Consider the following 15,133-nt stretch of genomic DNA (forward strand, 5'->3'; position numbering starts at 1 on the left):
CAAGGGAAACAGTATGGGAAAATAAAACTATTAAAGTCCATGTTTAAATAAAGTCATATTCTCCATTCCATTACCAAGTGATACATACCATAGGCCAAATTCTGCCCTAGGTTATATGCACACTGTTCTCTTTCTGACTTTAGTGGTAATTGTTCATGTATAACTGAAGGCATCAGTTAGCCCTGTGGGCACAAGAATGCCTATCCACAAAAAAAAAAAAAAAAGCACAAATTATCTGTCTTATTATATTTGGCTCTTAGATGAAAATGATATAATATAAATGACAATTCCATTAAATAAGATAGGTTTTAAAAAGCACTACCATCAAATTTTGACCATTACAAATTTTACAGAATTACCATAGTGGCATTTCAAGACTAGAGATCGTTGAAACAAATACATAGACATTGGAAAATACTCTCCTTTTTATAGCAACTTTCAATTTTAGGAGTATATGTAATAATGTGTACTATTTTATATATTTTTTCTTTTTGTATTTTATAGCTATTGGCTATATATTTAGAGCTTAGGCCCTATTAACTGAGAATCAGCCATTTTCAAGCAAGAACAAATGGTCAATTCTTCAAATACCACTTTCTAACTTGAAATATTTATTTACTCCCAGCTTGATTTAGATCTTGATTGGATGTGTTTTCCATAGGAAAGGACTTATTGAGTTTAAATTTTTGCTGTGATATAGGAGACTGATAACATTCAGATTTGAAAAGGATAAACATTACAATGTGATGTGTAATGATTTTCTGCACACATTAGCTAATTTTTTTTGATATACATATATATATGTATACACACACACACACACACACACACACACACACATTGTTTCTATACTAATGGTTTATAGTAGTTACCAAATAGATTGGACTAGGAACAGGTGAAAATATATGGGTTGCTGGTCTGGAGGGAAAAACAAAATTCCATAACATTATGTAAACCTCTAAGCTATCTTTTTCAGCCTGTTTTAATTTAACACTTGATGTATATCTTTCTAAGAAACTCAGAACCTTCCCTCTTAGTGAAACCTTTTGATATTTTCATCTCCGAGGAAATGTTCCCCTGCTTTTGGTCTATAGAATTTTTCCTTCCTCTTCTTCTCCACCTATTTAAATCCCATCTAGCTTCAAGAGTTAACTCACATGCTACTTTCCAAATGCATCTTTCCTGACATCTTTCCTGATCATTTCCGGTCTTGAATTCAGATTATTTTATTTTGATACATACTTTTTAATCCATGGAGTAAGGAGGGAAAGAAGAAATAATACTTGGCCCTCACCCCAGATCAACAAAGACATAATGGAGTATGGGCATCAAAATATTTTCTAAAGTTTCTACGATACTAATGATTTCTATAATTGAGAATTATTGCCTTGAGCTGAATTCTAGCTCATTCGTGCCAAGTATCAAAAATCTGATTCTCCTCTAGTGTTTCTATTTAAGCAAATGAAACATATCCATCCAATTGTCCAAGCCTGAAATCTGGGATTTATCAGAACTCCCTTCCCTTAACCTCCAATTTCTTCCATCAACAAGTTCTTTATTTTAAATTCCCAAATAGCTCTCAAACATGACCACGTCTGTAAATATCTACTATCATTATTATAGCTCAGGGTATACTTCTGTCTCACTGGGGAGCATGAGCACAGCCTAACAACCTTTTATGCTTAACCTCATGCAAACTGTTCTCCTTCACTGAAACCAAAGGGGTTTTTATGAAAAGATCATCTGCTTAGGTGATACACTTTCCCTCCCTACCCTTCCCCCCCTCCCATCTCCTGGTCCTTACATAAAACATTTCAGTACAGTCCCACTAAAAACATTTTAACATGGCCAACTATGTTCTTTAAAATATAGCCTCTTCCAAACCCTCTGGTTTATTTTACATGCTGTTCCGCTTTGCTGCATTCTACCCCTACAGGCCTTTTAATTGTTCACATGGAACATATTCTCTTTTATGAAAGGGTGTTTGTGTGATTTGCTATGCATGTATAGAATGTCCTCTAGTTTCTTTGCCTAGTTGAATCCTATGCATTCTATTGAATACATCTCATTATCCACTGAATTGTGTCCCCCACAAAGATAGATTGAAATGTTAATGCCCAGTGCTTATAAAAATGACCTTTTTTGGATATAGGGGCTTCCCAGATACAATCAGTTAAAATGAAGTCTTACTGAATTAGGGTGGGTCCTAATCTGATATAAGTAGGCTCTTTATAGGAAGAGAAGACACTGACACAAGCAGAGAAGATGGCCAGGTGATAATGGAGGCAGAGATTTGGTGTGAGGCATCTAAAGCTAAGAATTGCTGGGGTGCCTCAGTGGTTCAGTTGGTTAAGCGTCTGACTTCAGCTCAGGTCATAATCTCACGGTTCGTGAGTTCGAGCCCAGTGTTAGGCACTGTGCTGACAGCTTAGAGCCTGGAGCCTGCTTTGGAATCTCTGTCTCCCTCTCTCTCTGCCCCTCCCCCAGTTGCTCTCTGTCTCTCTCCTTCAGAGATGAATGGACAAAAAACTTTTAAAAGCTAAGAATTGCTGGCAAACAGCAGAAGCCAAAAGCAAGGAAGGACACTCCTCAACAGGTTATAGAGAAAGCATGCATGGCTGTGTGGACACCTTGATTTCAAACTTCTAGCTCAAGAACTGTGTTACAATAAATTTTTGTTTTAAGCTACCCAGTTGGTGCCTTTTTTTAGGGCAGACCTAGAACACTAATACACATGTCTAATATAATTTCTTCAAGTAAGCCTTCCTTGACTTCAGTGATATGATCAAATTGTCCTTCATATGATCCCATAGAACATATCACAGTTATAATTTTGCTTTCATTGGTGTGATTATTTGATTGTCTTTTTCTCCTAATAGACTGTAAGCTCCATCATAGCAGACTATAATATGCTTTATCAAGCATTATTTTCTTTACATGTCACATTTATGGTGTAAGCCAAATAGGCTGGGGTTTATCTTTGTTCACAATTTCTAATGGGCAGGTAACATTTTGAGGAGTTACATGATTTTCCTTAAGGTTGCACAGTTTTTAAGTAAAATGTAAACAATTAAAGCCTTCCCTTCTGACTAAATATTGTAGTTTAAAGTCACATGCAAAAATGTACAGAGAATAATTGTTACTTGGATGGTTTCACCTCTCTCCATAATCAAGTGGAAAGAATCCCTCCTTTTCATTTTGTTGGATCACAACAAGTCTTGGTTCTGCATGTCATGGATCAGGTGAGCAGGATGAGTTAAATGGGATATTCTTTCTTTAACCCACTGAAGTCATTCCTGACTGTCATAAACCATAGACATATAGAGCAGAACTTTTTATAAAATTACACACTGCTGTACATTTAAACCATTTGTCGCAATGAGTGATATAGATGTAAAATACATCGATTTTAATTATTTGTACAAATCATGTCCATATGTGAAGCATTACAAATATTTACATTACAACAAACGGGAAGAAAACCAATTTATATTTATTTTACAAATATGTCTTCAGTTCTTTGTTTTTTAGGTAAGGGGATTCAAATAACTACTCCTTAGATCATCATAGTGACCTAGGTTCATGGCAATTTATATTTTTAGCTAAAGATCAGAAAAACTAGAGACTATAAATCTAACTTAACCTATCCAAGGATCATTTTTCTCATCTCTGAAATGGAGATAAGCCAATGGCACAGAACTATTATTAGCACTTAAAATTTAACCATATACCATGTTTAATACAGTACATATAATCAGTGCTCAATGGCAGCTATTATTATCAGCATTTTTAACTGATTATTCTAAAATATAATTTGGTAAATTCAATGAATATGTAATTAGTTTTAGATAACTACAACTATTCAACTAACTCAGGTGACATTCGGCTGGCTGGATACAAACAGAAGGCTTTGCACAAATAAGCAATGTTTAACATTTGCATCGACACTTATAGGTAAAACTTTGGAAATTATTAAAGAAACAATGTGGATTGAGAGTCTTTTGGGATGAGAATTGAGGTGGTATTCCCATGAGAATCCCAGTGCACAGAGCTTACTGAACTGAATGAGGAAGCTTCCATAAGGTTGCATGGACATTCTATGTTCCCTCAATCAATAGAGACATGGGAATACCTTGATAAAGTGTGCACATGGGCATACACCGCAGAGATTAATTGAGAGACTTGGTTTATCTATTCTCGCAAATGTTGGCTAAATTGCATTTTCTTTTTCTTCAGAACTATCAATAGTTTTCCTTTTTCAGATTGAATACATAAATCAAAAGAACGTATTTCATGAACAAACAGTGATTATGAACCCCCTATTCTTCATCTATTGATTCCAAAAACTTGATTTACCATGCATTCTTTCCTTCATTGTATTAGATTAGAACTGCTCTTTTTCACATTATCGTGGCTAGAACCGTCTTTGGCTCTTGAACTGTCAGGGTCTCAAGGAGCCTTCAAAAAGAGCATAGAAAATGCATATAACCTCCCTGCTACACCACTTCTTGCTTCCAGAGTTGCAGTATCTCATCAGTTTCAAATTATAAATTGCTTTACTGTATTTCAGCATAATTACTGAAGGATTTCTATACTGATGGTTCTTTGATGCTATTTGCCCTATGAAATATGTGGAACTGTTTAAGGGAAAACAGTATTTTCATAAGAAAGGCTGAGTTTCTACTTTTAAATGACAGGCATCTAAATGTGAGCATGCTGTTAAGTTGTCTCACCTACCAACCCATAACGAACTGTGGAAGTAAAATTCTTCAGGTATTTCAAAACTTTTTTTTTGAGAAAGAAAATCAAAAGAGATCTCTCGTAAGAACTAGAAGCACGTGCTGATTCAATATGAAAACTAAGCTTTAAAAAATCTGCTAATGTTATCAGTGTTCCCCATTTGATAATAAAAAGTCTGAATTGATTTTTTCCAGGTTTAGTACAAAAAATATGACATAACGAATTTCAGCTTGATATAATTTGAAATAGCCAATATATTAAACCCCAAAGTGAAATTTAAATTGGCAATCGTGTCAGATTCAAGTCCCTGAATGAATATTAATTTAAAAACTAATCATTTTCCAACAGGTTGAAGCTTCAAAATGCTAGTTCTAGAATAAAAGCTGTTAGATCCATTACTATAACATCGGGCATCTTTTGTTTAAGAAACTAGACCTCCAATGTTCAGTATGTCTGCCTCTTCCTGGCATCATTTTTGCCCAGGGATTTAATTATTTAAAACTCATTTCTGTTTTCTGAATTTGGGAAATTAAAATTCTGATTTTACTGATGGAAAGCTGATACTGAGTGAACTGTCTGAGGTAAGGTGTAAGGTCAGACCTGTTCATTAATTTTATGTCACTAGCCCTTTGTAAGTTAAATTCTGGTTTCTGAGCCAATTTTATGAGTAAAGGTGTTTTATTTTTACACACACATATACACACATGCACATGCACATCCCATATAAGTTCATTGATTTATGACCATATTGGAAGATGAGTAAAAATATGCATACGCATTAATTAGATTTGCAATCCGAAATGAGACTAAACTGGATTATCGATTATGTGCTCTATTTTATGCCCAGCATGATAGAAATCTCTAATTCACAAATCAAACAGAATTTGGATGTACTATATAATAATGCAACAGCAAGTTACATTTTATAACATATTCTTTGCAGGTATACAGTGACAGAGTTGGAAACTGCTTTTATCCATATCTTGGCCAGAAAATCTACCAAAAAAAATGTTTCTCTATGAATGCTAGACAGCATGGGGAAGCAGAGAAAAGCATAAGCCGGATGGTAAGCTCACAGAGCAGGCTCTGTCACCAACTAGACAACCCCACACAACTCAAGAGCTTTCTTTCCTTTATTTTTTAGGGACTGAGAAAGAGGGCATAAGTGAATGGAGGGGGAGAGAGAGAGGGAGAGGGAGAGAAAGAGAAACAGAGCTTACCCGAAGCATGGTAGAGCTTGCCTGAAGCAGGGCTCAAACTCACAAACCGTGGGATCATGACCTGAGCAGAAGTCAGATGCTTAACCAACTGAGCCACCCAGGCGCCCCACTCAAGAGCTTTTTGTACTTCAACCGTGCCTCACTTCACGCTCCACTTACTCCTTTATGTGCATTCAGAAAGAATTCAGGGAAGCCTCCCTTTATCACCTAGTCCAAACCTCATATCACATAAGTAAGGAAACTAAGTCAGATGGTTTTGTTAAGATGACCGAGTAGCATTACTTGAATAAATTATCCCTAATTCTGATCTCTTATCCTCCCTACTACACTATAACACCCTTTAAAGAATGAGCATGTTCCTTTTTAAATTTTTTTTTTCAACGTTTATTTATTTTTGGGACAGAGAGAGACAGAGCATGAACGGGGGAGGGGCAGAGAGAGAGGGAGACACAGAATCGGAAACAGGCTCCAGGCTCTGAGCCATCAGCCCAGAGCCCGACGCGGGGCTCGAACTCACGGACCGCGAGATTGTGACCTGGCTGAAGTCGGACGCTTAACCGACTGCGCCACCCAGGCGCCCCTCCTTTTTAAACATCTATAATATGAATTATTATAAATTTCATAACATCTTAAATGTATTCAAACTGATGTCAAATTTAAAGGAAGCCTATGCAGATCTCTGATTTAGAGTCAATAATCACTCTAATTTTCATTTGAATGAATCCAGATTCTCATAATGCTGGGTGTCTCCAAATCCACTAAAAAATGCCAGGTGAACCAGTGACTGATCGATATGGTTTTTCTAATGTTTTATGACCACTGCATAGTTTTAATGTAAAATGAAGAATGGGGGAAAACTTATGCAAAAAAAAAATAAAAGAAATATACAAATTGGAGAGGACAAGTTTTCTCTTGATAGTCAAACAGATATGAAATAAAGCAGTCTCATTAAATCATAAGGACTTTAACCTTTTCTTTAAAGAAGGGAACGACTTAATGATTTATAAAGAAATTTTTGCCTAAACTAGGAAATGACTCATATTTGACATGTATTGAAATGATAATGCTGATTTCAACAGGCACTCTAAGAGCATTTTACTCCTAGGAAAGTAATTCAGTCATGGTTCCCTTTTCACATTTGGATTTTAAACTTTCTTTTGTAAAGCTTTTAATGTAGTATTGCCTGCCAAAACATGGCAGTTTCACAGATAAGGCAAAATAAAGGGAAGTAAAAAAAAACAAAAAACATTTTTTAACAATTGTTTATACAAAGATACGTAACCAACATTATCTATTTGACATCTTCTTCAACAGTTTCTATTTTCCTATTTTTAACATTATAAACCAATTCTGTTGCACTGGTCAGTGGGGGAAATGGACAATTTCAAGATATAGAACAAATTAGTCCCCTATCTGTAACTACTGAACAAATGAGAAGTAAACACCACCAGATTGAACCCATCATGTGCTACAGACAGGGCCTTATAACCAGACATGACTTACCCTCCAAACCCTAGTGCTCTGGAATGTTGCCCCCTGCCAACTGCATTTGATAAACCCATACGCTAAGTAAAAGCCAAGTACATAAGGCAAAACACCCTGATTTGATATTACTTTGTCAATACCTTCCTGTAGAAATCAATCATTGTTACCTCTTTGCATTTATATTTTAAATTTTCTTCCTAAGGCTTTTAATGTACTATGCAAAGGCATGACAGAACTTCACAGTTATAATCAGGCAAAACAAAGATATGTCACAAAGTGTAGTGAAATCCTCAAGAATGATATCTGTGCTGAAATAAACTTTAAAACCCAAATAACAATTCTCAAGGCCCTCTAAGGAAGTCTACTTGATAACTGCTTCAGGCTGCAAGAACAGTGTGAGAAATCAAAGATCATTTCAATAAAAAAAAATGAGGGTATGGGGTGCCTGCGTGGCTCAGTTGGTTCAGCATCTGACTCCTGGTTTCTGCTCAGGTGATGATTTAATGATTCAGTTTATCAAGCCCCATGTCAGGCTGCAAGATGACAGCACAAAACTCCTTGGGATTCTCTCTCTCCCACTCTCTCTGCTCCCTCCCCTACTCATGTTCTCCCTCTCTCTAAATAAATAAATAAATAAATAAATAAATAAATAAATAATAAATAAATAAACTTTAAAAAAAAAGAATAAGGGTACAATTATCCTCTAGTGTGAATGGGGTTTGCACGAACCCCTATTTGGCCACTCCTGTGAGTACGAGGAATTGGGACTACACACACGGGACCTCTGGTGTGAAAGACAAGGATGACTATTGGCCACATTGGGCCATTCCAGTACCCTGGAGAAAAAAAAAAAAACACAAAAAAAGGATACACTCTGTCTGCATTCCCAGGAACTGTAAAATACCAGATAGCTCACAGTTCTCTCAGCCTTTAACAGCTTCTAAGGCTAAAACAAACTGTGGCTGACAACTAAAGTAATAATATAACACTTTCTGAGTGTTTGAAGTGTAAAGTTCATTAGTTCTAAGGTCAGCATTTTAATGCAACAGCCAAATTTCACTCACATCATCAGATGCTATCTGAGAAAGACAGCCAGGCTGGGGGGGGAGGGGGGGCGGTAATGCTGCCATGACTGGTAAAATTAGTACTAGGCACTGAAAGAGCCCTTCCACATTGTTTAGCAAAATATACTAACCAAATAAAACAAAAATTCCCTGAGGTTGTCATCATCCCAAAGAGCATTGTCCTAAGCTTCTGTGGGAGTTTTCACAGCAGTGGTGAGGGGGGAAATGCCGGACTATCAAGCGATACATCATTAGGTCATTTAAATGTTATTTTTCTTTAGTTGTCATTTACACGTAAATGAAATCTAAAAATACTGCTTCAGATCTTGTGGGGAGATGCCATGTAAGGAAAGAAAGGAAGACGGATCCTCGTGTTTAACCAAATGTTAAATATTTTTTATTTTACTCACCTGCACACTAAGATGAATCCATTTCTTCACAAGAATTCTCCCCAGTGTCATTACTTTTATTGGAGGCTGCAAACCATTTACTGTGCGATAATAAAACATGGTCTCTTTCTCAGATATTGTAAGTTTGAACACAATCTGCCCATCCACCGTCTTTTCTATAACACACCTTAGGAAGCAACCAGAAAAGAGAAAAGGTCAGCATCCAACCAAAAGACATGCGAAGGCAATTGTGCAGTTACGGGGGCATGAAAACCCCACTCAGAAGGTGCACTGTGAATTAAGTGCCTGAATGCCATTCTATGCAGAGCCAAGTTTTACTCCAATTAAGAAGCCCTTTAATTTCAATTTTTTAAAAATGGAATTTTTATTTACAGTATATTCCCCAGAACCTCAACACCCTTTATTAGAGATTAATGGTGGAAACGACAGTGGTTGAGTCATCCTGCAAAACCAACATTTAGCCTATTGGCTCATTAGTCTTCTGCTATTTCTTTTATAGGAAGCAGCACGCTACGCTACGTCCGGCTTGGGTATTGAGTCACCAGTGCAAATCTTTCTCTCTTTTTTTTTAATGCAAAGAGAATTTAGTGTCCATAGAAGACTGCTAGCCCTGAAGTCAGAAGTGCTCTATTTAATTCCCATGATGAAATGGAGAATGGACAACTACAGCTTCTTCTTACTTCCTCATTGACTGGCCAGAAGTCAAAGCCAGTGTCTGTAAGAGGACCGGCTGGCTCTCCATGGCCACACAGTCCAACTGAGACACTGAGATAACGTTGATGATCTTGGATTAAAGGTCATACAATCTTCTGAAGAACACAGTGAAATCATATTTTGATAAAAAAGAAGAATTTTCAAGAACTTTCTAGGTCTTCTGTCAGACCAACTATCCAACTATTTTTTAAAAATGACTTCTGGGGCGCCTGGGTGGCGCAGTCGGTTAAGCGTCCGACTTCAGCCAGGTCACGATCTCGCGGTCCGTGAGTTCGAGCCCCACGTCGGGCTCTGGGCTGATGGCTCAGAGCCTGGAGCCTGTTTCCGATTCTGTGTCTCCCTCTCTCTCTGCCCCTCCCCCGTTCATGCTCTGTCTCTCTCTGTCCCAAAAATACATAAAAACGTTGAAAAAAAAAATAAAAAAAATAAAAATAAAAATGACTTCTATCCTTACCACAGTGGCACACTTACCCCATCCCTTTAAATCGACAGATGGTGTTTTTATAAATATTTATTTTCTATGTTAATTTGTGTTTAATATAAGTTATTTTAAGTTAATTATATCATTGGATATTACCAGACACTGAACAGAAACAGTTATGAACTTAAGCTCACTCCTATCACATTCAATGTAGCAACTCAACTTTTTAGCAGAATATTATAAATGCTTGCTTGTAGCCTCCTGAGTGGATTATTCCCAAAGAGCTGTTATTTAAAGACAAATATCCCTGACATTAGCCATTAACATCTCCCCAGATGACTAGCTCTGAAAGATGCCCATCAGCCTACATGTCACAGACAAGAACTCAACAAGGTGGCACATCCCAGGGAGGAGAATTTCATCAGATGCTGGAGGAGTCTGGTTCCCTTTCTTCACCCAGTTGCCTCCTACTCAGCTCAGCATCTCCATGATTATGCCTGGTCATGGAATACCCTTCTTCCTGGCTGAAGACTGCTTAAGGGGCCTTCCTTGGTATTCACTTGCTGCCTCAGTCATGACACTGATACAGGGCTCCTGAGTGGCCTAGTTAGTTAAGCTTCCAACTCTTGATTTCAGCTCAGGTCATGATCTCACTGTTCATGAGTTTGAGCCCCATGTCAGGCTCTGCACTGACAGTGGAGGAGCTTGCTTGGGATTCTCTCTCTCCCTCTCTCTCTCTGGCCCTCCCCCACTTGTGCACGTGCATGCGTGCTCTCACTCTCTCTCTCTCTCAAAGTAAATAAACATTTTTTTTAACGTAATGACACTGATCCATCTGTCTTCCCATTAGTCATGAGTTTTCTGAGAACAAAGCAGAGCCTAATATAGAGCAGACTCTCAAGAAATGATGTGTCAATGACCAAATCGAGAAGAGAAAGTATCAAAGAGGCAAAGATAAGATGGGGAAAACCAAGAATAATTACTAAAGATGTTTTAAAACTTTCCTTACAGGTTACGTTTTCCACAAATTATTGCTTCTCACTTGCATTTATTCTTTTGTGGAGTTAAGAGGTGAGAATAAGATTGGAGAACGCTTACCAGTTACTATTTCACTGTTACTGGTCTTCCTAGATTTTGTACACGTATTTCGTGATAAAGTTATGAGAACAAGTATATTTTTTAACATAGGCAAATAGATTGGCATAAAGGTTTTATATAAAGTAGAGATAAGGCTTCATAGCAATTCTGTGTTTTTTTAACCCTTTGGTGGACAGATATTTTTAAATCACTGGGATGAAAAGAGTTGTCTCTTTACCCCCTGCCATAATATCTCTAAGGTCCAAGAAGAGTTTGCCTGCATTCATTTTACTTGAGTTTAAACCAACAAGTTAAAATGTGACCATTACTCAAGAATGTATTTGCCAAATGCAGGCTTATTTTCCCAAGCTTACTGAAAATGCATTTCTTAATATGTTATTGATTATCTTCCTTGCTATTTTGTTTGCTTGTAAACATACTAGCTTTGGTAGATAATGAATGTGAAAGGAAGGCAGGTAGCAAAATATTTAGGAACTGGATTTATTCTGCTCCTGGATAAACAATAATTGGATAATCCATGTTTTGTTTGTTTTACTTATCTAGTGCAAACACCCCGAAATTCCCCCAATTCCCATAGTTATTTTAGTTTTGAGAATGAAAACGACCTTGATGCATGGAACTCTCCAGACCGTAAACCATGTGCCACTGCCTCTATCAATACCCCTCTATCTTATTTATACTAAATGATACCAATAGGAGAAGAATTTGGTAGAGACAGATCTCCTGGGGAGGAGGAGGGGGCACTTGGGGGAAAAAAAAAAGTTTCTCCCAGCCATATTTGCCAACAGACAATTCTTGGACATTCTTTACATAAACGGAGTAGGTTGGCTTTACTGACATTTCAAACAGTAAGAAAACAGGGTTTTCTTTTAGGGATGACACAGAAATAGAAATAATGCTTTGTGATCATTCTCACTTCACATGAAGAAAAATGCCGACTTTCACTTGGCAAATTAAAACTAAACACCAAAGACATTTAAGTCATATTTGCTTATAAGATTATAAGACTTTTCTGGTTTGTTTCACAAGTTTTTAGATATTTGGTTAACGCTCTCAAACAAAGAAACTGTCACAAGGGGGAGAGCCAAAAGCTCTACAGGAAGACAGAAGATAAACAAAAAGTGCCTCAAAACTTTCTTACTTATTCAAATCTCCAGATCGGCTCTAAATACTTAGGGAAAACACATGAGATGGCAGTTTTAGAAAACATTACAGAATGAAAACGAAGTGATTATATAAACAAAAAAATGACAAAGCCCCACTACAAACTCACTGAAGGCATTTCTACTGGGATCGATGGCATAAAATCTATTGGGACGCTTTTATGGTTATCTATATATTTCCAAACAGGAGACACAACAAGGCAAAGGGCAAAAAGCTGTATCCTGTCAGAGTTAGAGGATTATTCATTTATTCAACTCATGTTATTGGGCATCTTCCATGAGTCAAACAAACACCTCTTCCTGGGAAAATACGGATGAATTAAAGACAGTCCTAAGCCCTTAGAGAGCCATCTGCCTGATGAAAATTTTATACTCCAGCAGGAGCAGGTTGTTTATAAAAACCTAGATCAAGACTTAGGAAATATCAATTATTTGTACTACTAGCCCATGCACTGTAAAGCTCACACTGAGCCTGGCTGAGCCTCTGAAGGCCAAGACCAAAGGTTTGGCTAAACGACCAGGGAATACATAAGACACGTATAAACACGTCTGTCTGCAAGGAAGCTGTCTTAACACATTCTTTTTTGAGGGCTCGCTTCATCCATGGAAAGGAGAAACAACTGTAAATTTGGGAAAACAATATTTGCAATGTAAACTTAAACAGGAAGACGGCCATAGCAACTGGTCTTCAACTGCATGGATTCCAGTGTTCGCCTTCCTTTCTAGTTTAAGGATTCGTGTTGCAAGTCTTCACTACTATGGCTCAGGACCCCTAGGAAAGCTTACACTCACTCCACTACTTACATTACACCTTCCTTCTCAGGTTTCAGCCACACAGCTAGAGTAAATGATGCCGCCAGCCTTGGAGAAGGAGGAGAAGAAAAGCAACTCTTGTGATTTCCAAAAATAAAACTTGTGGAATTGCTATCAGCGTTGGGGCACAGATCACGCTTGTCTACGGTGATGCAGCTCCCGAGGCCCGCGGAGAACAGGGCGATGTGGCCGGGCGGTGAAGACCTGTGTGGGCAGTCCTGGATGCACATCCGCTGGGTACAGAACTGCAGACTGGCGGCAGCAGTGGAGCTCTGACAAAAAGTGCTGCGGCCTGGGAGCCCACATGTTGCTTGGGGTGGCACAATGGAAACATTCTTGAAAGCTCCCACGTTCTCCAGCCTCGGGAAAAGGCCCTGTGAGTCAGCCAGCGAGATGGCAGCGAAATACGCAAAGGTCAATGTTGCCATGACGTGGGACAAGAAGCGGAAGCCCGGTGAAAGAGCCAGGCGACTCATGTTCACAAAAAAGCATTCTCCTCCTGATAAAGCATTCCTAAATAAATAATAAGGCCAATGCCGCCTGCCGGCAACACTTTAAAGCAGGGTGCTTTAAGTAACGTTGAGATACTCCATTTTCGGGAAGCTGCAGACACGTTTTCACACTGAGGTAATACCACAGACGTTCTTAGCGACGGTGAAGACATGAGTAGCAGCTGGTGTCTGGGAATGAAAAACAAAGTGTCAAGGAAAAGCTGCTACATGTTTAAAATTTAAGTTCATCCCAAGCCTGCGGACTGTGAGCCCCCGATGAGAAACATTACTGAACTTCTCAAAGAGCAAAAACATTCTGAAACACACTGTCTAGAGGAAAACACTTATTCTTTGGTTAGGTAACCTTTGTATGGGGCAAATCAGACACTTTGAAAGTGCCCAGGACAACCAGTTTCCCATGTATAGTTATACACGGATACACATATACTTCTTGTGAATACATTTCACCACACAGCAATTTAAGAGTGCTACTCTACCCCAGGGAATTAGCACTATCTACTTAACAAGGTAAAGAATTGCATAGATTTTCTTTAGACGGGCACCTTATGTTGTAGCACACAGCTAACTTACAGATGTCCGAAATAAAGCTGGCAAAGCGCTTTGGGCCTTTCCCCCAACCCAGCATGTGCAGCAACTTTAAGCTCACAGGAAAGCTGATTAGAAACCCAACACCATCTGTCTGTCCTATGCCTTAGTATTTAGCAAACGTTTGTGTTCGTGTTTCCTCCTATGACTATGTATTTGTAGGTTAAATATGGACCCCTAATACTGTGTAAGTAATTGTATTGATAAATAAGCTGAATTACCATCTCTTTATTGCATTTCAACCAGTCCCCTCAGTGTGACAAATGGCTCTTCACAGGACCGCTGTCCCTCGTTGCCTGGCAACACTGCGGTAACCCCCGGGTTACTCTTAGCAAATAGGCCACAGCAGCAGGAATTCTGCAAGGAAGACGTGGGTGCCCAAGTAAAGTATTCTGCACGGCAAACACTTGGTTACCTGAAACTCAGAGCGCAGTCTGCTTGGTGGCCCGCCTGGAACTGAACTCCCCAGGCTTCCAGCAGGTGCTTCAAGCAGTGGGAGGGACCTGGATGGGGCCAGGCATGCATAATTTTAAAGTAGCAGTACACCTTAACCCATAATCCCCGTTTAGCCCCTCCCCTTTACCGCTTTTGCACACCTCAATCCATTTAATCATGGAGTCAAAATGACCCGCCACTGATACAGTAACACAAGGAGTCATTTCCAGTGCCCTTTCTCCTTTCTGGGGAAACAAAATGGAATTCTAAACCTTAGTATATTGAGGCCCTAACAGCTTGGTCCATGGATGTTAAGTTTCTGTTGACCGCTTCATTGTTGCTGCCTTCTTCACCCCTGGATACCCCCTTCTGAAAACACGTTTCTCTACTTCATGAGGAACAGCTGATGTTATCTCTAAATGTTGCATTTTGAAATGAGAGATTTTAATTAAACTACAGAAGCAAGAGGATTA

The 15,133-nt window shown here is 38.5% G+C and overlaps 1 protein-coding gene across 1 annotated transcript in view; it reads right to left on the reverse strand.

The window, feature by feature from the left end:
- The window catches only part of USH2A (usherin), a 735,906-nt gene extending 722,302 nt beyond the window's left edge, over positions 1-13,604 (reverse strand). Inside the window, exons 1-2 of the mRNA XM_047839579.1 lie at positions 13,120-13,604; positions 8,920-9,085 (exon numbers count right to left, since the gene is read on the reverse strand). Of these exons, the coding sequence (XP_047695535.1) occupies positions 8,920-9,085; positions 13,120-13,604 (651 nt within the window). The remainder of the gene's footprint in view (positions 1-8,919; positions 9,086-13,119) is intronic.
- Positions 13,605-15,133: the final 1,529 nt, after the last annotated feature.

Source organism: Prionailurus viverrinus, chromosome F1, assembly GCF_022837055.1.
Source record: "Prionailurus viverrinus isolate Anna chromosome F1, UM_Priviv_1.0, whole genome shotgun sequence".
NCBI lineage: Eukaryota > Metazoa > Chordata > Mammalia > Carnivora > Felidae > Prionailurus > Prionailurus viverrinus.